We start from the raw sequence: 23,879 nt of genomic DNA, 5'->3' as shown, positions 1-23,879 counted from the left end.
CACTATATAATAAAGGGTACAAGCCAACAAGCAGGTATAACTGTTATATTTATGTACCCAACATAAAAGCACCTAAATACACGAAACAGTTAATAACAAATAAAGAAACTAATGGATAATAATACCATAACAGCAGAGGACTTTAGCTCTCCACTTCCATCAATGGACAAATTATCCAAACAGAAAATCAACAAGGAAACAATGGCCTTGAATGACACACTGAACAAGAGGGATTTAAAAGATTTATCTGAACATTCCATCCTAAAACACAGAATACATATTCTTGTCAAGTAATAGAACATTCTCCAGAATAGATCACATACTAAACCACAAGACAAGCCTCAACAAATTCCAAAAGATCAAAGTCATAGCAAGCATCTTTTCTGACCAGAATACTACGAAACCTGAAGTCAACCGAAAGAAAAAATCTGGAACGAGAGCAAATACATGGAGATTAACATGCTACTAAACAATGAATGGACCAACCAGGAAATAAAAGAAAAAACTAAAAAGTTCATGGAAACAAATGAAACAGTTCAAAACCTCTGGGACACAGCAAAAGCAGATCTAGGAAGAAGCTTATAGCAATAGACCAACCTCAAGAAGCAAGGAAAATCTCAAACTAACCTTACATCTAAAGAAGCTAGAAAAAGAGCAACAAACAAAACCTAAAACCAGAAGGAAGGAAAGAAATAATAAATATTAGAAACTAAAAAACAATAGATCAATGAAATGAGCAGCTGATTCTTAAAAAAAAAAAAAGAATAAAATTCATAAACCTAATCATACTTATCAAGAAAATAAGAGAAAAAAGCTCCAAATAAATAAAATCACAAGGGGCAACTGGCTGGTTCAAGTGGTAATGCATGCCAACTCTTGATCCCCAGGTCGTCACTTCAAGCCCCATGTTGGGCACGGAGCCTATTTAAAATAAATACATATATACACAAATACATAAAATAAAAAAATTACAATCGAGAGAAGAAAAATAACAATAAACACCACACAAACACAATTATAAGAGAATATTATGAAAAGCCATATGCCAACAAATTGAGCAACCAAGAAGAAATGGATAAATTCCTAGAAACATATAATCTACCAAAACTGAAACAGAAACAAACAGAAAATTTGAAGACTGATTATCAGCAAGAAACTGAATCATAATCAAAAAACTCCCAACAAATGAAAGCCTAGGACCAAATGGCTTCACAGGTGAATTATATCAAACATTTTAAAGAGTTAATGTACCTATACTTCTCAAACTATTCCAAAAATAGAAAAGGAAGGAAAACTTCCAAATTCATTCTATGAGGTCATCATTACCCTGATACCAAAACCAGATAAAGACACCACAAAAAAAGAGAATGACAGGAGGTGCCTGGGTGGCACAATTGGTTAAGTGTCTGACTCTAATGGTTTCAGCATGCCTCTTGGTTTCAGCTCGGGTCATGATCTCAGTGGTCCTGAGATGCAGCACCAACCACATCTGGCTCTGCACTCAATGGGGATTCTTCTTGAAGATTCTCTCCCTGCCCCTCAAGCATGCATGCTCTATAATAAAATAAATCTTGAAGAAAAAAAAAAACAAAAACCCATGGGCGAGCAACTCTAATGAACACAAATGCAAGGCCAGTAACTCTAATGAACACAGATGCAAAAATCCTCGACATAATACTAGCAAACCGAATCTAACAATACATTAAAAAATCACTCACAACAATCAAGTGAGATTTTTTTTTTCTGGGTGCCAGATGATTCAATATTTGCAAGTCAATCAATTTGATACATCACACCAATAAGAAAAAGGATAAGAAACACTACCATTTCAATAGACACAGAAAAAATACTAGGTAAAGTATGACAACCATTCAGGATAAAAACCCTCAAGAAAGTGGGTATAGAGGGAACGTACCTCAACATAGTTAAGGCCGTATCTGAAAAACCCACAGCTAACATCATACTCGATGGGGAAAAACTGAAAGCCCTTCCCCTAAGGTCAAGAACAAAACAAGGATACCCACTCTGATGTACTGGAAGTCTTAGCCATAGCCATCAGACGACAAAAAGAAATAAAAGGCATCCAAACTGGTAAGGAAAAAGTTAAACTGTCACCATTTGCAAATGACATAAACAATACACAGAAAATCTTAAAGATTCCAGCAAAATACAATTAGAAGTAATGAATTCAATAAAGCTGAAGAACACAAAGTTAATAGAGAAATCTGCTGCATTTCTATATGCTAATATTGAGGCAGCAGAAATAGAAATCTCTAAGAAAACAATTCCATTTTTAGTTGCCCCCAAAATAAGAAGATACCTAGGAATAAACCTAACCAAAGAGATGAAAGACCTATACTCTGAAAACTATAAAACACTGATGAAGAAAACTGAAGATGACACAAAGAAATGGAAAGATATTACATGCTCATGGATTGGAAGAACAAATACTGTTAAAATGTCTATACTACTCAAAGCAATCAAAATATCAGTAGCATTTTTCACAGAACTAGAATAAATCCTAAAATTTGTATGGAACCACAACAGACCCCAAACAGCCAAAGCAATCTTGAAAAAGAAAGCAAAACTGGAGGCATCACAATTCTAGACTTCAAGTTATATTATAAAGTTGTAGTAATCAAAACAGTATGGTACTGGTACAAAAACAGATACATAGATCAATGGAACAGAATAGAAAACCTAGAAATAAACCCACAGTTATATGGTCATTTAATCTTCGACAAAGCAGAAAAGAATATCCAATGGGAAAAAACATCTCTTCAACAAATGGTGCTGTTGGGAAAACTGGACAGCAACAAAAGAATGAAACTAGACCACTTTCTTACACCATACACAAAAAATAAATTCAAAATGGATTAAAAACCTATATGTGAGACCTGAAACCATAAAAATCCTGGAAGAGAAGACAGTAACTTCTTTGACATCAGCCAATGCAATTTTTTTCTAGATAGGTCGGTCTCTTGAGGCAAGGGAAACAAAAGATAAACTACCAGGAGTACATCAAATTAAAAAGCTTTTGGAAGAAAACAATTAATAAAACTAAAAGGCAACTGATGGAATGGGAGAAGATATCTGCAAATGACATAGTGGATAAAGGGCTAGTATCCAGACTCCACAAAGAATTCATCAAAATCAACATCCAAAAAATAATCGAATTTTAAAATGGGCAGAAGACATGAACACACATTTCTCCAAATGTGGACATACACATGGCCAAAAGACACACTGAAAAGATGTTCAATATCACTCATCATCAGGGAAATGAAAATCAAAACCACAATGAGACATCACTTCACACCTGTCAGAATGGCTAAAATCAAAAACTCAAGAAACAGGGGTGCCTGGGTGGCTCAGTTGGTTGGGCCTTCAGCTCAGGTCATGATCTGGGAGTCCTGGGATTGAGTCCCTCATCGGGCTCCCAGGTCCACAGGGAGTCTGCTTCTCTCTCTGATCTTCTCCTCATGCTCTCTCTTATTGTCTCTCTCTCTCAAATAAATAAATAAAATCTTAAAAAAAAAACCAAAAAAACAAACAAAAAAACCCTCAAGAAACAATAGATGGTAAGGACGTAAGGAAAAGGGAATCTTCATGCACTATTGATGGGAATGCAAACTGCAAACTGGTGCAGCCACTGTGGAAAACAGTATGGAGGTTCCTCAGAAGTTAAAGGTAGAACTACCCTATGATCCAGCAATTACACTACTAGGTATTGACCCAAAGAATACAAAAACATTAATTCAAAGGGATACATGCATCCCTAATATTTACAGCAGCATTATTTACAATAGCCAAGATACAGAAGCATCCCAAGTGTCCACTGATGGATGAATAAAGAAAATGTGGTACACACACACATACACACACACACTGGAATATTACTTAGCCATAAAAAGAATGAAATTTTATAATTTCAAACAACATGGATGAAGGTAGAGAGAATAATGCTAAGTCAGACAGACAAATATCATGTGATTTCACTCATATGTTGGATTTAAGAAAGAAAATAATCGAGGAAAGGGAAAAAAATAGGGGAGAGAGAGAGACAAACCAAGAAAGAGTCTTAACTATAGAGAACAAACTGACGTTTACCAGAGGGGAGGGGGTGGGGGGGAATGAGTGAAATAGGTAATGGGAGGGAGGGAGATATTTAGTCTCAAAAAATATGTCCTCACAGGATATTTGTTAATTACAAAGTGAAAAATTTAGTAATTTGTAGAGAAATCTGGCAGACATTAGCTTAACCAAGTAATCTAAATTAGTCGATTGTAATGGGACAAATAAAAGACATGTACCCTCCTGCTACTCCCTTGTATGATCCTCTGAAAAGGCTCTATCATCACTTCTCCAGTATTCCTACCTGAAGTGCATAACCTAAATTTCATTGTGAGGAAACATTCAGAGGACTCCCAAATTGAGGGACTTCCTACAAAATAACTGCTCTTTCTCAGAAATGTCAAAGTCATAAACAAAAGATGAAAAAAATTAAGTGACCCAGATTAAAGAAGATTAAGACTAAAGGAATTTAACTAAAAGCAACATGTGATGCTGGACTGGATCCTAGACCAGACAAAGGAAATCAATGGCAAATTTTTAAATGATCATAGATTATAGTATTACATCAATGTTAATCCCGATTTTGATAACTATACTATAGTTACATAGAAACACAGTTCTTTTTAGGGAGTACACAGTGAAAAGTATATTCACCTTATCTTGAAAGTCTCACAAAAAAAAAAATAGAGAAAAGAGGAATACAACAGAATATTAACATTTGGGGAATTAATCTGAGCAAAGGGAATATGGGAACTGTTACTTAATATTTTTTGACTTTCCCAAAATATGGAATTTCAAAATTAAAAATAAAATGAAAAAACTAAATCTCATTTTGGAACCCAGAGATGAGAGGAAAGAAACTGATTGTCTTTCCTTCAAGCTCCTTCTTTATATGATACTTAATAGCAAGTAAAAATGCTGAATATCCCCACTTTAATGCCTAGTAAGGTTAACACGCTTCATTACCACTTAAATGCTTCGTAGTGGTAGTTAAGGGGAGACACTCACATAGTTTCTTCATCAATGTCATTTTCTTCTGTGTTACTTGTTGCTGTGGAACTGGCAGAGGAACTACTGCCATCAAGGTGATTCACTTCATCTTCCCCAACAAGATCCAGATCCAGATCTCCATCGGACAGTTCATGCTAGATCAAGGCAAAGGAACAAGACTTCCATCTCAATTAGTTTTACTCAGATGATCATCTGATCCAGCCAATGGACCAAGCCCCGAAGAAGGATGTAATCATCAGAACTCTCTGCTCCTATGCAGAGGCAGCTGAGCCCTTTAGAGAAAACCACACAATATCTGATTCCACTAATAACTTACTGCTACCATTTTCAGCTAGGCCTTCAATGTCCCTGGAAATGCTTCATATATTCCTCATCAGCTGCCAGTAACGTTCTTTACAGGTAACATTTCAAACCATCACTCCTCTATTTATGTCTAACCTCTAATATCCTCAAGGACATCGTAAAACTATCACCTATCTGTACAGAAAAACATATCGGTTATTAAGTGTAAATACCCCCAAATCTTAGCTGCCCTACCTGCAAATCCCACCATTCCTTTAATTCGTCCTGTCAAAGGTTAACTGCTTCACTTGAGCGCTCCACTCCAACCACCCTTATCTATCTCCTTAAATAGTTTGTCTTGTCAGTACCTTAACCTTACCTCTCTCTCCGCACTGGCTCCTTCATTTTAATACGTACTTTAAGTCTCCCATCTTAAAAATAACAATTATAAAAAGGAAACAAAACAAAACAAAAAACACCTTCTTTCTGCATCAACTGTCTGATTTTAAACAATAATAATTACTTCTTGAATTCTTATTCTGGTTATGGCTTAGCTGGGATAAAACTAGGCTATCTCCGAAATCCTAAATCATGCTACCTACATATGCAAAAATAAGGTACTTTACTAATTTTAGTGAATGGAAATAGAATGCATTTTTTAATTCCACTATTTATATAGTTTCCAGAATGTATATCAGTTCATTTTGTAGAATGTACACTTTTCTACAATAAATTATAGAACTGTGCAAAACTTTGATTCAGCAACTTCTGACTTATTACTATTTACAGAAGAGCATACACTAGTAATGAAAATAAATGGACAAGACTTTTAGTACACTAATGCATAAAAGTATAGAGTACTTTATATACTCTATATTGGAAATCATGATCTTATTTCTCTTATAAAACACAAAATGAATCTAAAATAAGTCTTATTATAATTTTTTTTAACTTAGGATTTATTTATTTATTTATTCTTAGAGACAGCATGAGAGTGGGGAGAGGGACAGAGAGGAGAAAAGGAATCTTAAGCACTCTCCTCTGAACACAGACCCAATGTGGGGCTCTACCTGACCCCCGGAGATCATGACCTGAGCCAAAGTCAACAGAAAGATGCTTCATCCACTGAGCCACCCAGGTGCCTCTTACATGATAATCTTCATTCTGAATCTTCTCTTCCTCTTCTTCATCCTCTTTGACCTCTCTTATAGAAGCTGTAGTAGGACCATCCTGGAGAAGCATATCGGTGCATGACACAGACTTCTTAGCACGTGTCTCAGGAGTATCATCATTTTGGGGGCTAAGATGATTATCTGGTGGTGACAAATCTCTTGATTTCTGAGTTCGAGACAACTCAATAGTAAGTCTCTTAAAACAAACAATAATAGCACAAATAAACATGAGTCAAAAGCAGTGTTTCACTGGCACAGTAAAAACATTTTAAGTAAAAAATATATATATCCAGATGTCCTAAAACCATTTTTCAAACCATCCCTCTCAATCCCTCCTGGTTTTATAGAAAAATCTATGGCAAAAAAACCGTGCCCCCCACTTTATTCTCATTTTGCTTTTCATATCCAGCCTAAGCTACATATACAATAGCATACTGTACAGTAAGTACAAGCAGTTTTAAACAATATACTTATCCTGAAAATTTCTCCAAGTATGTACTCATTCATACTTTCCTCCCTCATCTATTAACCATTCTCAGCACTCCCATCCTTCCACTCCATTTCAATTTCCACTGGCAGAAAGAAACATTCCTTATACAATTTAGTTTAGCACTATAAGGCAAAAATTCCTTATCTGATCCTCCCCAGGGCTCAATTCAGCAACAGTGAAAATTCGGGATAATTTTCAATTTTTCTATACTTAGAATCCTTTAAATTCAAGATAGCATGGAAAAGAGAAAGATTCAAATCACTGAGAGAAGCACAAAAAGTTTAACTCAAATGAGGGCAGCACTGTCCAAAATATAGCTTTATACAATGATAAAAATGTTATATACCTGCAATGCCCAATACAGGCACTTAAAATGTGGCTAGTGCAAACAAAGAACTGAATTTTTAATTTTAATTAAGTTCACACAGCCACACGTGGCTAGTGGCTAACTGAACAAAGAGTGCAAAATTAGAGGCTCAAAGGTGGTATGTAGATGGAGAATAAGGTAACTGGACTTTGCTACAAAATTACAAGAGAGGAATATCGAAAATCTAATTACATGTAACATGTAACATGCCAGTAACATGCCAGTAAGACTATGAATATGAAACACTAAACTCATATGTTTTTTTGGTAACTCTTTTTTTTTTTTTTTTTTTAAGATTATTTATTTATTTATTTGACAGACAGAGATCACAAGTAGGCAGAGAGGCAGGCAGAGCGGGGTGGGGGAAGCAGGCTCCTTGCCAAGCAGAGAGCCCAATGTGGGGCTTGATCCCAGGACCCTGGGATCATGACCTGAGCCGAAGAGAGAGGCTTTAACCCACTGAGCCACCCAGGTGCCCCTTTTGGTTACCTCTTTAAGGTTATTTATTTGTTGGATGTAGCTAGTTTGTGCAGCTTCTAATTGAGTAATATACCAATGCTGGTCCCGGCATTTTTGAAAGAAAGTTGGTGAACGAACCTGAAACCTTAAAAGAAAAGCTGCACATGAAACATGATCCAAAAAGTAAAATATTATCAACTAAGCACTGACTCTGTAACTATAAATTTTATAATTTTAAGTTTATTTGATTACAATGCTAAAATTCAACATGAACTCAGAGCTGCTGGTATTATTTACACATATAGTTTACAAATTATAATAACATAACGTCCTGAAAACTTATCTTTAGGTCGGTTATCTAAACACAAACTACCCTTTTCTAAAGAAGTAACACTACACATCATGGGTAAACTCCCAAACTACTAAAGCATATTTATTATAATAATCTAGATCAAATACCATGTTGATCATGAGTTGGAAAGTGACCATGGTAGGCGGGAAAGAGGAAGCTAATGCTTTCTTTCCCCCTTTCTTGTTGAGGTCAAACCCAGGCAAAAATAGTCAAAGTCTGTTTTAGATTGCTCTTTTTCTTTCCCGCTTTCATCTCATGCTCCTGTATTTCTTCCTCCCCAGTAGAAAAAAAAAAGAAGACCCTTAAAGGGTCAACTACCTAGAACTGCTTTACTGTCCCTCAATGAGCTGCATGCTCTAAATAACCTATATTCCCATCCTCTTCAGGTAGCAGCTTGAAATCAGCTCTCTATCACAATATGGCATATTTCAGCTTGGGTCAGGGAAAAAAACAAGTATATTAAAGGATTTTAATAGATAAATAATAGCATCTCAATCTATTCAGAGTTATCTGTACTTTCATTTTTATTTATTTATTTTTTGGTGGGCAGCGAAAACAAGGTTTATTGAGCAATAGCAAAGTGAAAGTACAAAGCTCCCAAGGAGGGAGGGGACCCAAAGGAGATGCCCTATCCGTACTTTTAAAACGCAGATACTTACTAGTGCAAAAAACCTATACCTATGTCGGAAAAGTGAACTTGAGTCTATTCATAGTGAAAAAAATCTATAGCAATATGCAAAGAGGTTTCTAAAGAACGGAAGAGTCCCAAGAAGCAAGACTAACTTGGAAACCTACAAATAATCCTTCCAGTCTTGCCACCTATGTTAAATATCATTCCATTTTTTGTAGGATTTTACTAGCTAGTATAGGAGTCTACTGACCAACATCTAGAGTTATCTGCAGCACATAATGATGTTCAAGCAAAGATACTCATGCACTGGAGGATAGAGATTATTCACTGAACCAATATCCTAAGGGGATGCTGCCCAGTCAGTGTCCATTGGTAAGATTTTCACGAGGACATTATCTTTGAATGATTAATGAACTATAGTCAATTCTGAACATTACTGTGTCATTAAAACAAACGTAAGCGTCAGGTAAAATTCCTTAACTTTCTGATTTAACAAAAGGAGAATAAAATACATACTCATTTATATGTAGTTACAGAAAAACCTTATTTAACTATTTGTCACAGAGAGAGAGAGAGAGAGAGAGAGCGCGCACAAGTAGGGGGAGCGGCAGGTAGAGCATACAGAGGGAGAAGCAGGCACCTGGCTGAGCAAGGAGCCCAGAGCCCAATGTGGGACTTGATCCTACGACCCTGGGATCATGACCTGAGCCAAAGGCAGATGTTTAATGGACTGAGTCATCCAGGAGTCCCTGTTTTTTTGTTTGTTTTTTAAAGTACACTCCAGGGGTGCCTGGGTGGCTCAGTGGGTTAAAGCCTCTGCCTTCCGGCTCGGGTCATGATCCCAGGGTCCTGGGATTGAGCCCCGCATAGGGCTCTCTGCTCACCAGGGAGCCTGCTTTCTCCTCTCTCTCTGCCTGCCTCTCTGCCTGTCAAATAAATAAATAAAATCTTTTTTAAAAATTAAAAAATTAAAAATAAATAAAAGTACATTCCAGGGGTGCCTGGAATCTTCCACTCCCTGCTTGTGTTCCCTCTCTCACTATCTCTGTCAAATAAATAAAATCTTTAAAAAATAAAAAAATTTTAAAAAATAAAGTACACTCCACACCCAGTGTGGAGCCCAACTCGAGGCTTGAACTCATGAGATCAAGACTTAAGGGGAAATCAAGAGTTGGACACCTAACTGACTGAGCCACCCAGGTGCCCTTTAAGTAACTTTCTAGTAAGTACATATAAAATTCCATGAAAATCTTAAATTGAGACTTAAATTTTCAGCAATCTTTCATTAAATAAATACTATGAGTAATAAGATAATTCAGAGCCTCCTCTCCACAAATCCTATGGCAACTTTTCTACTGCTATTATAGCACTATCTTGTAAAATAAATTTTTTTTTAAGATTTTATTTATTTATTTGACAGAGAGAGAGATCACAAGAAGTCAGAGAGGCAGGCAGAGAGAGAGAGGGAAGCAGGCTCCCTGCTGAGCAGAGAGCCCGATGCAGAGCTCAATCCCAGAATCCTGAGATCATGACCTGAGCCGAAGGCAGAGGCTTAACCCACTGAGCCACCAGGCGCCCCAGAATAAATGGTTTTATCTGCCCCATTTATCTTGAGTTTCCTGAGAATAAAATCGATGCCTTATTCTTTCTTAATATTAACCCAGTGCCAGGCACAGACTCAGTCAATGTTGCTGAATAAGCGATAATAAAACATCAAAACAGGACTCTGTTCCTGTCCTAATATTCAAGTCTATCAGGAAAAGTTTTGTTATAAATAAGGACGGCTTAAAAATAGAGACTAGAAGTTGGGCTACACTGAGTTAAAAAAGTGAAACTCTATCACACAGATTACCACCAAAAGATTCACATTACTATGACTCCAATAAGGGGAGGACTAAGGCTTTGGTAGGTTGCTCAAAGTGATGGCTGAATAATTTTGCAATCCTCTCTACAGTTAAAATGTGGAATAGCAACAAATTATTTTTTTGGCAAATAATTTTTAAAAGTACAAAAACCCTGAAAGTTTATAAAATGGAGTTAAGATAATCCCCAAAAGACAAAAACATGAATCTTTTTTATTCTACACTGAAAATGCAATAATCTTTTTTCACTTCTTTATTCTCCCAGAAAGGTTATGAAGAACACATACTAATAAAGTTTAATATAACAGCAACTCATACACCACTCTCTAGACCAAAGAGCTCAGAATAAGAGAAATTTAAAGTATATCAATCACTTCCAAGGAAAATAGCTTTGAAAATTGTTTTGATGGAAACTTAAAACTGTTAAAACACTGTTCAAAACATAATTGGATCTACTTTTTTAATACTCAAGTTCTCATTTTCATCATCCAAATTAAAATATCATGTAATGGGGGCACCTGGGTGGCTCAGTGGGTTAAAGCCTCTGCCTTCGGCTCAGGTCACGATCTCAGGGTCCTGGGATTGAGCCCCGCATTGGGCTCTCTGCTCAGCAGGGAGCCTGCCCCCCCCACCCCCGCCTGCCTCTCTGCCTACTTGTGACCTGTCAAATAAATAAAATCTTAAAAATAAATAAATAAATAAATAAAATACCATGTAATGATGTTCCAAATGTCTGACTTGTAAAGGATACAACATTAAACAGGGCTGTTGTGGTTTTATAGTTAGCATTTACATTGTCCTTTCTTGCAAATAATATACCAACTACTATCACTTAGTTTGTTTTCATCAATTTTCATCTCTATCTCCCCACTCTTAATTTGCTGTTATCTAGAAAGGACTGAAAATTATTTTGAGTTTAAGCTTGTAAAACCAGTCACGCAAATATATGATGTCAAGTGAAAAAAATAAGCACTTGATCCCTATTTTTGTATTTCCAAATGCTAAGGTTGACAGAAGTTCACTAACTAGATGTCAAACACATTTCCAAATTATATTACTAACTACAAAGGGCTCCTGAAATGAAATAGTTAAAAACATATTAAGATTATAGTATAAATTTCAATATTCATCTCTGTTAAATGAATAAACTTTTTTGAGACAGCAAAAACACGTGCACATGGGTGAGTAGTCAGGCAGGGACAAAGGAGGAGAGAAGGGGGGGATCCTAAGCAGGATCCATGCTGGGCGGGGCTTGATCTCCCAACCCTGAGATCACAACCTGAGCCAAAATCAAGTCAGATGCTTAACCAACTGAGCCATCTAGGCACCCCAAATAAATAAACTCTAAAATAAGTTCTGATAGAACTAATAAAAGTTCTGATGCCATTATTATTCCATGATAAAAACATTATCAAATGTTTCTTATTACCTTAAAATCACTGTATCATTTTGTCGATTCAAGTATCCTTCATTTGCAAGTAAATCTAAACGGAAAAATCTATTATAACCCCAGCACTCTCCAACTTCAAAGTCAGATGCAAATTCTCGAATGATATTTTTGGTAGGATCATTGCAGGATTGATGAACCATCTCTACACGATACTCATATCTAAAATTGAAAAACAAACTATTAATACAGAGTCAACAAACAAGAGAAGACAGACAAATCAAAACATTAAGTAGGTCATTAAGTTATTACCCAAGAAAAAACTTATTGCTATGTACAGTCACTTTTCTTTCAGAAATGACTGTATCATTTATAAAGACCCAGTTTTGTGAATGGGCTACCACAACATGATTGTCACTACGTCCTTTTTTCCTCTTAAAAATGTTTACTAACATAGCAGGTGAAGTACCACCTCAAAAATAAATAAATTTTGTATAAAACAGTACTTTCAAAGTTACTTTTGTTTTAGCAAAGCTATATATTTTTCCATATATTCATTACCTGTATTTCCTCACATATAAATATTCTGCCATTTCCACAAAGGTTACCCCCATGCAATTATAAAGTAAATAATAAATTTTTAAATACAATATTATTCCAAATCAAGTTTGAATTAATTGTGTTCAGAAATTCAAGACTAAAAAAAAAAAATTCAAGACTACAAAATTTTCTAACTGAAAATAATTATACACTGAGAAATCCAATATACTCAGATTTCCATAACTTTTATTACATTAAACTCCAATGTCTTCAAACTCATTTTTATTAAGAAAGCAGTGTTATTTAAAGACAAAGAAAATGGAAAAATAAAGATAACCAGAAGGAACACTCAACAGTAGCCATAAAGCTTTCCTTTTTGGTGGAGATACATTTTTTTTTTTTTAAAGATTTTATTTATTTATTTGATAGAGAGAGATCACAAGTAGAGAGGCAGGTAGAGAGAGAGAGAGAGAGAGAGAGAGGGAAGCAGGCTCCCTGCCAAGCAGAGAGCCCGATGCGGGACTCGATCCCAGGACCCTGAGATCATGACCTGAGCCGAAGGCAGCGGCTTAACCCACTGAGCCACCCAGGCGCCCCGGTGGAGATACATTTTTAAAAGAAAAACACAAAAGCTTACAACCTGCTATTTCTGCTGGCAAAAGTAAGTAAAAAAAACTGCAGCTCTTTACCTATAAATGTCAGATGTAAGAATTTAAGTAATGTCAAATGATTTTTATATTAATATCATTCACAATACATTATCAAGATTAACGGCACAAAGAACTAACCAATACATAAGTTGTGATATTTTGTCCGCTTTGATTTTAAGGAAGTCATGAAGCTAGCTCTGTAGTATAAAAGGTACCATTAAACATCCAGAAATAAACCCCAACATCCATGCACAATTGTTTCTGACAAGGGTGCCAAGATCATTCAATGGGGAAGAAAATGTCTCAACAAAAAAGGTGCTGAGAAAACTGGATAGCTACATGCAAAAAGAATGAAGCTGAGCCCTTAACTAATTCCATATACAAAAATTATCTCAAGGGGCGCCTGGGTGGCTCAGTGGGTTAAGGCCTCCATCTTCAACTCAGGTCATGATCCCAGGGTTCTGGGATGGACCCCGTCAGGCTCTCTGCTCAGCAAGAAGCCTGCTTCCCCCAACCCCTCTCTCTGCCTGCCTCTCTGCCTACTTGTGATCTCTGTCTGTCAAATAAATAAATAAATAAAATGAACTCAAAATGGACCAATGACCAAATATTAAGGGCTTACAACTACAAAGCTCTTAGAAGAAAACACAGGGGTAAATCTTCATGAATTGACCGAATTTGGCAATGCATTCATAGATTTGATTGCAAAAGTATGAACAACAAAAGGCAAAACAGATAACTTGAACTTTACAAAAATTTAAAACACTATACATCAAAGGACATTGAGAAAGTAGAAGGACAAACCTAGAAAATGGGAGAAACTACTGTCAAATCCTACAAATCATCTGATAATGGTTTAAGCATTCAAAATATATAAAGAATTCCTAAAACTCAACAACAAAAGAAAGCAACCCCATTTAAAAATAGCCAATGGACTTGAATAAACATTTCTTCAAAGATATGTAATGGTCAATAAGCACATGAAAAGACTCTCAACTTCATTGATTATTAAGGAAATGCAAATCAAAACCACAATGAGATACCACTTCATACTCACTGGGATGTCTCTAAAATATAATTAAAAATGGAAAATTGTTAAATGTTGGTGGTGATGTGAAGAAATATGAACTCTCATACGTTGCTGGTAGGAACACAGAATTGTACAGCCACTGTGCAAAAGCTTGGCAGTTCCCCCAAAATGTTAAAAATACAAAATTACCATATAATCCATCAATTCCACAACTAGGTATATATTCAAAAGAGAGAAAAACATATGTCCATACGAAACCTTTACAGCAGGATTATTCATAACAGCCAAAAGTTGGATACAACCCAAACTGTCCATCAACAGATGAATGGGTAAACAAAGTATATACATAAAATGGGATATTATTCAGTCATATAAAAGAATCAAGTTCTGGTATACGCTTTACATGGGTGAACCTTGAAAACACCATGCTAAGTAAATAGAAGCCAAACACAAAAGGTACCATTGTAGGATCTTTTATATGAAAAATTTAGAATAGGCAAATACACAGAGAGAAAAAAAAAAGGAGTTGTAGTTATCTGTATAGGAGAAGAAAGGAATAGGGAGTGTTTACTTAATGGGTATAGAGTGTTCTGGGATGATAAAAACATTCTGAAACTAAAGAGAGGTGATGGCTGTCCCTGTAATGTAAATGTACTAAATTCCACCGAATTGTGTATCTTAAAATGGTTAACTATGTTATGTAAATTTCACCCCTAAAAAATTAACTTGTTTACTTTTATTTTTAAAATGAATAGTGAAAAGCTCAAAACACATAAACAATCAAGAATATTGAAAATCTGTGGGGGGGGGGGGGCGGGCGAGGGGGGAAAGACACATTAATGCCAGTGGTCAAATATATCCAGAATCAAAACAGATTAAGAGTTTAAAATCAATATAAAAAAGTGAAGTCACTTTGTATGAAAAACCATATAATGTTTGAAAAAAGATCATTCTTTTACTGGCAATAGTTCTTTAAAATCATGACAGATACAGACCTATGTTTCTAACAAATGTGGGAATTAATCCAAGTTAAATTAGTTATAAAGCATCTCAACCCCAATCTTAGATAAAACTAAAACCCTAAATTTGAATATTCCAACTTAAATTCTTTCCTTCTATCAAACCGAAGATCCGAATAAATATGATAACTATTAACTTAAAAATTTTAGTATTAGGGGCGCCTGGGTGGTTCAGTGGTTAAGGCCTCTGCCTTCAGCTCAGGTCATGATCCCGGGGTCCTGGGATCAAGCCCCGCTTCGGGCTCTCTACTCAGCAGGGAGCCTGCTTCCTCCTCTCTCTCTCTGCCTGCCTCTCTGCCTACTTGTGTTCTCTCTCTGTGTGTCAAATAAATAAATAAAATATATTTAAAAAAAATTGTTTTAGTATTATTACATTTACTCTCTCAGGGAAAGTTCAACTCTTTCTTTAAGCAATTCAAAGAAATTCCCCTCTTAGTCTAAAACAAGGCACTCCACAAAGACTATTAAAAGTCAATTCCGGGGCGCCTGGGTGGCTCAGTGGATTAAGCCGCTGCCTTCGGCTCAGGTCATGATCTCAGGGTCCTGGGATCGAGCCCCGCGTCGGGCTCTCTGCTCTGCAGGGAGCCTGCTTCCTCCTCTCTTTGTCTGCCTCTCTGCCTACTTGTGATCTCTCTCTGTCAAATAAATAAATGAAATCTTTAAAAAAAATAAATAAATAAATAAAAGTCAATTCCAAGATGTCACTCATATGCAAATTTTCTCTGAAAGCCTATACATGTGTATGCTAACACACATCTGTAGAAAGATACTTAAGTATAATGAAATTATGACCGTACCTCTGCAGCATCCCAGGTGATGTTAAAATCTACTAGATAATGACACAACGATTTAAGTTCTTATTCCATATTTTGGCAGTTAAACTACTGTTCAACTCTAAATTCCAAAATTGAATGACATTTTAATATTAGTGAAGAGGTACTCAAACTCTTCTCTAGGCTTACTGAAGTGTTAAAGAGAATTAAGAGATAATAAAATGTCATTTTACCAGAATAAAAAGGTCCCACTGAGGTATTTAGATAATATCTAACAAATATACAAATCCTAATCCTTTTTCAACCTTACTCTCCTGAGTACCACTTCATTTTCATTGATAATGTTATGATGTCTGCAAGACCATGTAAACTTTAAGTTCCTGAAGTGTATATGGTCAACAATAAAAGCACAGAGATGAAATCAGTACCAAAGGCAACAAAAATATCACAAAATCTACATTATCAGTAAGACAAAAAGGAGAAACTTCCTAAGACAAGAAACAGAGGTAGATCAAGAAATAGCTTAATCAAGAGACAAGGAAAAGCCCAAGATTTAATGGTAGCAACAGGGACATGAACAAAATCCTGCAGTCACTGAGATTCCTATAATTCTGCCCACAATCAACCACCTTCCAACCAAAATGGCTGAATTCAGAGAATCAAACAGAGCCCAGTACTTAACAATACAGAGAACAACAACAAAAAAAAAATCTGTGTTAAACAGACTGCTGCTAAACAATGCTGATCTTGAGTGAATAATTTAACTAAGCCATCACTGTATTACCATCTGTGAAACGGGACTAATAATATAACCTATAGCTCACAAGATGGTAAAGCAAAGTAAGTTATGTAAAGCACAGTGCTTGGTGCAAAATGTATATTTAGCAGTTAGCTATTATGACAATACAGATGAGTCCACTGTTTCAGATCATATAGGACACCTGGAGCAGAGCTATAACTAAAACATATTTTCAATTTCCTTCCCGTATCACTAACATTATTCATAGTTTGACTCACCAGTAGTGGCAAGAATATTCTGCATTAAGGTTAGTCTATGCCAGAAGTTGTTTAAGTGTAGTTCACGTGCCCCTGGGGGTCAGCTCCTATATGATCTTTTTAGGGATTCAAAATGTCAAAACCACTATCGTAATACTAAGTTGTTTGTCCCTTTCATGTGGACATATGCACTAATGGTCCAGAAGAATGGTAGTTAAAGATGTACCAGTAGAGGGGTGCCTGGGTGGCTCAGTCAGTTACGCGGTTGCCGTAGGCTCAGGTCATGATCCCGGGACACTGCCCACATCAGCCTCCTTCCTCAGTGGGGAGCCTGCTTCTCCCCTGCCTGCCACTCCCCCAGAACTATGTTCCCCCAGAACTATGTTCTGCATAGTGATGTACTATAGCGATCTTGGGGAAATAACTGAGTTGCAAGTTCATTAGCCACATTTTTTTGATGAAACATAAAATGAAAGAACAACAAACAATGGTTATGCAGCTGTAGATATCTAGCAGACATTTTCTGGACCAAATTAACTAAAGGAAAAAAACTGTCAGTATTGGTTGTCAATACACAGGTTGACAAAACACAAGCTTTCATATAAAAAAACCATAATTCTGAAGACTCTGTACTTGCTACATGAGCTTAAAAGCTTTCTAATACTTCAAGACTCTCCTGATAAAAATGGTAATATCAGGGGCACCTGGGTGGCTCAGTGGGTTAAGGCCTCTGCTTTCGGCTCAGGTCATGGTCCCAGGGTCCTGGGATCGAGCCCCACATCGGGCTCTCTGCTCAGCAAGGAGCCTGCTTCCCTCTCTCACTGTCTGCGTCTCTGCCTACATGTGATCTCTGTCTGTCAAATAAATAAAATATTAAAAAAAAAAAAGGTAGTATCAATGAATGTAATTCATTGCTATCACATAATGAAATGTGTCAAATGCATATTTAGCAAACTATTATTTTCCAAACGAATAATAATACATGAGCAAAAGATCCATTCAAAGTATAGTCCAACAGAGTTTTTATTGTTTGGTTGTTTTTTGTTTTTTTACTAAACAGCTTTGTTATACTTATAAGTATAGCAAAGAAAGCTGCACATATTTGAAGAGTATAATTTGATATAAAGTATACAATCTGGTAATTTATATGTGTATGCACACACACACACACACACATATATATACCCATGAAACCATCACCACAATCAAGAGACTACTGAGAGATACATCCTCTCCCAGTTTCCTCTGCCTTTTGTACTTCCCTCCCTCACCTTTTCCCTCTACCTAACACCAGCCCTGTCTGTCCTTCCTTTTATAGCAAAAAATGGGGAGCATACAGCTGTGATTAAGCCAAGATCTTCAGATAAGGGAATTATCCTAGATAATCCCCATAGACCCTAAATGTAATCATGAGTGTTATTTTAAGAGGAAAGCAGAGAAAGATCTGACAAAGAAAAAAAAAGACAAGGCAGTGTGATCAAAGGCAGAAATAGGAGTGATATGGTCACAAGCCAAGGAATACTAGCAGCCTCAGAAATTAAGAGTCAAGAAATGGATTTTCCCCTAGTGCCTCTATATCTAGTACAACCCTACTAAATACCTGATTTGGGGCTAACAATAGTTTTTGGACTTGTGGACTCCAGAAAGTATAAGGGAAGACAACTTCTATTATTTTAAGTTGCTGTTTGCACTGATTATTATACAGTAGTATGTATCTTTAAATCATCAGAGTCTAGAGCTTTTTTTTTTACCATATCACTTCACATACAGTGTCAGAATCTTCTATTTCCAAGCTCTACACTCTTTTTTTTTTTTTTTTTTTTTTTTTTTTTTTTTTTAAAGATTTTATTTATTTGACAGACAGAGATCACAAGTAGGCAGAGAGGCAGGCAGAGAGAGAGAGGAAGAGAAGCGGGTCTCCGGCTGAGCAGAGAGCCCGATGTGGGGCTCGATCCCAGGACCCTGGGACCATGACCTGAGCCGAAAGCAGAGGCTTTAACCCACTGAGCCACCCAGGTGCCCCAGCTCTACACTCTTTTGTTATCATGTACTTCAACCAAAACAAGTTATTGCAACAAAGTGAATATAGAAGCCAATGCTAGGATCCAATTGTCTTTCTTAAAGCCATATATTAAGAGATTTCCAAAAAATACCAAACAAGTTTTCTTACCAAATATTATCTTGCTTTTAGAAAAATAGGTATCGTTCACAAAAATGTTATTAGTATTCAATAGGTTTATTATTTTTAAGTGAACTTATAAAATTTTTTAAAGTTAAAGAAATTTTTTTAATTTCTCAGTTTTAATTTCTAAATCAGAAAATATCAACATTTAATAACCCATATTTTAAAAAAACACCTCTTTGGGGGTTTGCAATAAAATTTAAGAGTATAACACTGAGACCATATAGTTTGAGAATTGCCAGTCTGTGCCACCATAGTATGCCAGGAGATGCACAGCAGCACACATCTCAACAGACACACTTTGGTAATTAACAATAGTTAATAAAAAATCCTGAGAGAGGGGCACCTGGGTGGCTCAGTGGATTAAGCCGCTGCCTTCGGCTCGGGTCACGATCTCAGGGTCCTGGGATCGAGCCCCGCATCGGGCTCTCTGCTCCGCAGGGAGCCTGTTTCCTCCTCTCTCTCTGCCTGCCTCTGCCTACTTGTGATCTCTCTCTGTCAAATAAATAAATAAATAATCTTAAAAAAAAAAAAAATCCTGAGAGAAATGTACGTAAAGACCCACTAAAGTTTGTTATTTAATTGCATGTCTTACTTGGAAGTTTCAGGTAAGCCAGCTGACAGTTCCAGAAACACAGATAAGTAATAACCACGAACAACTCCATTTCCATCCTAAAAAAGGAAAAAGAGTCAACTATATTTCAATAACTAAAAAAAGATGTTACACAAACTCTAGATCAACTCAAACATAAAAAATTAAGCCACAACGAAACAAACACAGATTACTACGTCATATTTGGATTGGGAAATACTTCTAAGTTTAAAAGCAGTGGCAGAGATAATAAAAAGCCCAACAGATATGAGTCTATAACTTAAATCTTTTGTACATTAAAGAAAACATGAAAATATTAAGGCATTCAGACTAAGGAAAATGTTAACAAGTATGATAAGCATTAAGAGTTCTAACATATACAAAAATCTTAAATATCTTCCAAGAAAAATGAAAACACCAAAGAAAAATATGAGAAAAAAAAAACAAACTCTACTAGGCATGAGACAAAAAAAAAAATATTTAAAATGAGTAAAACAGAACTAGGTAACACTTGATGTTGAAAGTAATTAAACATTATTTCTATATAATGTCTATGTTAGGATTCCAAATAAAAGTCTGTCTGAAGATTAAGAAGTTGTGTAAATTTCTGTTAGAGATGTTTAGAAAGATACTAACTTCCCTCTCTCTCTATTTGCTCATATGCCTACCTTTTTAAATGATTATCATCACTGTAACTACATATATAAACAACTGTTTCCCCATTCACACTGTGAGGACTGAGGGAAGGACTCTTATTATTCATCTCCAGTGTCTACTGGGATATGACCATAGAGGAGTACAAATACCTATTAACTCCTTCATTTCTAGGCTACTTTGATCCAAAAAGTTCTAAGGAAGCTTTCAGGGTTAGACAAGGTAATTGTTCAATAAACACTAAATAAACAACAAATAATCAGTTAAGTGAAAAACGCCAGAAACAGAAAATTATATATTGTGTGACCCCATTATATGAGATTCTGGAAAAGCAAAACTATAAAGACAAAAACAGATCAGTGGTTGCAGAGGGGCCAGGGAGGGAGGAAAAAAAGGGATTAGTTTAAAAGATGAATTGGATAAAACATTTGGGGGTAATAAAAATCATGACTGTATTAACCACCTTATGAGTATATATACACCTATCAAACTCATCAAAATTAGTAAATTTTACTGCATATAAATTTTATCAGAAATTGGGCGCCTGGGTGGCTCAGTGGGTTAAAGCCTCTGCCTTCGGCTCAGGTCACGATCTCGGGTCTCTGTCAAATAAATAAATAAAATCTTTTTAAAAAATGTTATCACAAATTATACTCATTTTAAAAATCAATTTAAAAAAGTTACAATTTGGGGCACCTGGGTGGCTCAGTCCACTCAGCATCTGACTTTTGATCTCAGCTTAGGTCTTGATCTCAAGGTTGTGAGTTCAAGCCCTGCACTGGGCTCCACAAAAATAAATAAATAAATAACAATTTTAAAATTAAAAAAAAAAAAAAAAAATCAGGGGCACCTGGGTGGCTCAGTGGGTTAAGCCTCTGCTTTCAGCTCAGGTCATGATCTCAGGATCCTGGGATCGAGCCCTGCATCTCAGCCTGCTTCCCTCTCTCTCTCTGACTGCCTCTCCGCCTACTTGTGAAATCTCTGTCAAATAAATAAAATCTGTAAAGATTTTAAAAACATAATAAAAATAAAAATCAATAATCCTTATTCAAATAAGTGGAGTTTTTTCTTCTTCTAAATTATGCTACTAGAACAATTTCCCTAGAATAAATTAACAACTAATAAAAAGGAATAAACATTTTTTACTCCTAATTTTTATCAGCTAATATCAGAAATTTTTTAATTTTATTTTTATAATTTTAAGGAAACTGTTCTATCTTATGTACATGCCAGCTATACCTCTAACAAAATACTAGCTTTAAGATTTTTCAAAAGGCAGAGGATTCTACATACATTTTTTTAGATGTTATTTATTTTGTGTGCATGCACACAAAAGCAGGGGAGCAGCAAAGGGTGAAACAGGCTCCCTGCTGGGCAAGGAGCCTGATGTTGGCCTCAATCTCAGGACCCTGGGATCATAATCTGAGCCAAAAACACATGCTTAACTGACTAGAGCCACCCAGGCATCCAAAAGGCAGAGGATTCTAGAAAGAGTGCAGCAATAGCAACATAATTTATGCAACTCTCTAAATCCAAACAGAAAATTAACAAACAGAAATAATTGGACAGAAAACCCAAAAGCTCACAAAGAACATTTACAACAAAACTAGATGACAGATTATCTCCATAATCCCCAAAATACAAGCAGATAAAGATATATTAGTTACAACCATTAAGACCTGTATGACATAAACATCTGCATGGGAGAAAAGAGAGGGAAGCTATGGGACATCTATCTAGTGAACAGGTAACAGGGAAACCATAAAATGGCAAAGAACCGCTGAAAAACCTCACAAACCAAATACAATAGCGGAAAATGGAATGAGCTGCTCAATGGATTACCAATGAAGCACAAAGGCACCTTACATTAAAACTCTGAGAATTGAATGCAGTAAGGTCACTCTAATCTTTTGTAAATGAATATACAGGTGCCTTCAAGACAGGTCCTAAGATTACAAAGAAAGTACTAGAAATGAAGATATAATAAAAACAAAGGAAGGAGAAGGGCAGAGCCAGGGCACTGCTCAGAAAGCAAGGCATCATATTTATTGCTGATTGCCTTATCACACTAAGATATCCCCATGCAAATGAAATTTGGTCCCTACTTCATGTACAAAAATTGAATCAAAATGGATCAAAGATCTAACTGTAAGTCCTAAAACTATAAAACTTTTAAAGGAATACATAGAAGAAAAGTTTCATAACATTAAATTTGATAAGGATTTTCTGGCTATGAAACCAAAAGCAAAGACAGACAAATTGAATGACTTTAAAATTTAAAACTTCTGTGCATCAAAAATCAAAAGAATTAAAAAGGATCTTACAGAATGGGAGAAAATACATCTAAAACAGGTTATCTAGGGGCACCTGGGTGGCTCAGTGGGTTAAAGCCTCTGCCTTCGGCTCAGGTCACAATCTCAGGGTCCTGGGATCGAGCCCCGCATCAGGCTTTCTGCTCAGCAGGAAGCCTGATTCCTCCTCTCTCTCTGCCTGCCTCTCTGCCTACTTGTGATCTCTGTCTGTCAAATGAATAAATAAAATCTTTAAAATAAAATAAAATAAAAAACACAGATATCTAACAAGGGGTCAATATCCAGAATGTATAAAGAAATTCCACAACTCAACAACTAAATTTTCAAATGCGCAAGGACTTGAGTACACATTTCTCTGAACAGGATATACAAATGGTCAACAAGCACATAAAAAGATGCTCAATATTAGTAATCAATGGGAAAGCACAAATCAAAACCAAACTATTAATTCATGTCTATCAGAACGGCTACTATCAAAGAAACAGAAAACAAGTATTGATGAAGACAGGGAGAAACTGGAACCCTTGTGCATTGTTGAGAGTGTTCATCAAAAAATTAAAAACAGAACTGTCATACGATTGAATTCCACTTCTGTGTCTATAGCCAAAAGAACTGAAAGCAGATCCTGAAAAGATATTTGCAAACCCCTGTCGACAGCAGCATTATTCACTATAGCCAAGAGGCAGAAGCAACCCAAAGTGTCATCAACAGATGAATGGATAGGGATGCCTGGGTGACTCAGTCAGTTAAGCATCTGATTTCTGCTCAGGTCATGATCCCAGGGTTCTGGGATTGAGTCCCACATCCAGCTCCACACTCAGCAGGGAGCCTGCTTCTCCCTCTGCCTGCCACTCCCCCTGCTTGTGCTCTCTCTCAACTCTGCCAAATAAATAAACTTTTAAAAAAACAAACAAAACAAAAAATAAAATAAAATAAAAATAAAAATAAAAAAACAAACAAACAGATGAATGGATAAAGTGTAGTATATACACTGGAATGTTATTCAGCTTTAAAAAGAGAATTCTCACACATGCTATAAAGAAG

General features: G+C 36.1%; 1 protein-coding gene across 4 annotated transcripts in view; it reads right to left on the bottom strand.

The window, feature by feature from the left end:
- TRIM37 (tripartite motif containing 37) overlaps positions 1–23,879 on the bottom strand; it is a 180,723-nt gene that overhangs the window by 67,495 nt on the left and 89,349 nt on the right. For all 4 annotated transcript variants that reach the window (XM_045985146.1, XM_045985143.1, XM_045985145.1 and 1 more), the window contains exons 12-16: positions 19,873–19,949; positions 12,130–12,309; positions 7,886–8,000; positions 6,517–6,735; positions 5,083–5,219 (exon numbers count right to left, since the gene is read on the bottom strand). In XM_045985146.1, coding sequence (XP_045841102.1) covers positions 5,083–5,219; positions 6,517–6,735; positions 7,886–8,000; positions 12,130–12,309; positions 19,873–19,949 — 728 coding nt within the window. The remainder of the gene's footprint in view (positions 1–5,082; positions 5,220–6,516; positions 6,736–7,885; positions 8,001–12,129; positions 12,310–19,872; positions 19,950–23,879) is intronic.

The sequence above is a fragment of the Meles meles genome, chromosome 18, assembly GCF_922984935.1.
Source record: "Meles meles chromosome 18, mMelMel3.1 paternal haplotype, whole genome shotgun sequence".
Taxonomy (NCBI): domain Eukaryota; kingdom Metazoa; phylum Chordata; class Mammalia; order Carnivora; family Mustelidae; genus Meles; species Meles meles.
The sequence above is the reverse complement of the archived record's forward strand: the minus strand, read 5'-3'. Positions and strand labels throughout refer to the sequence as shown.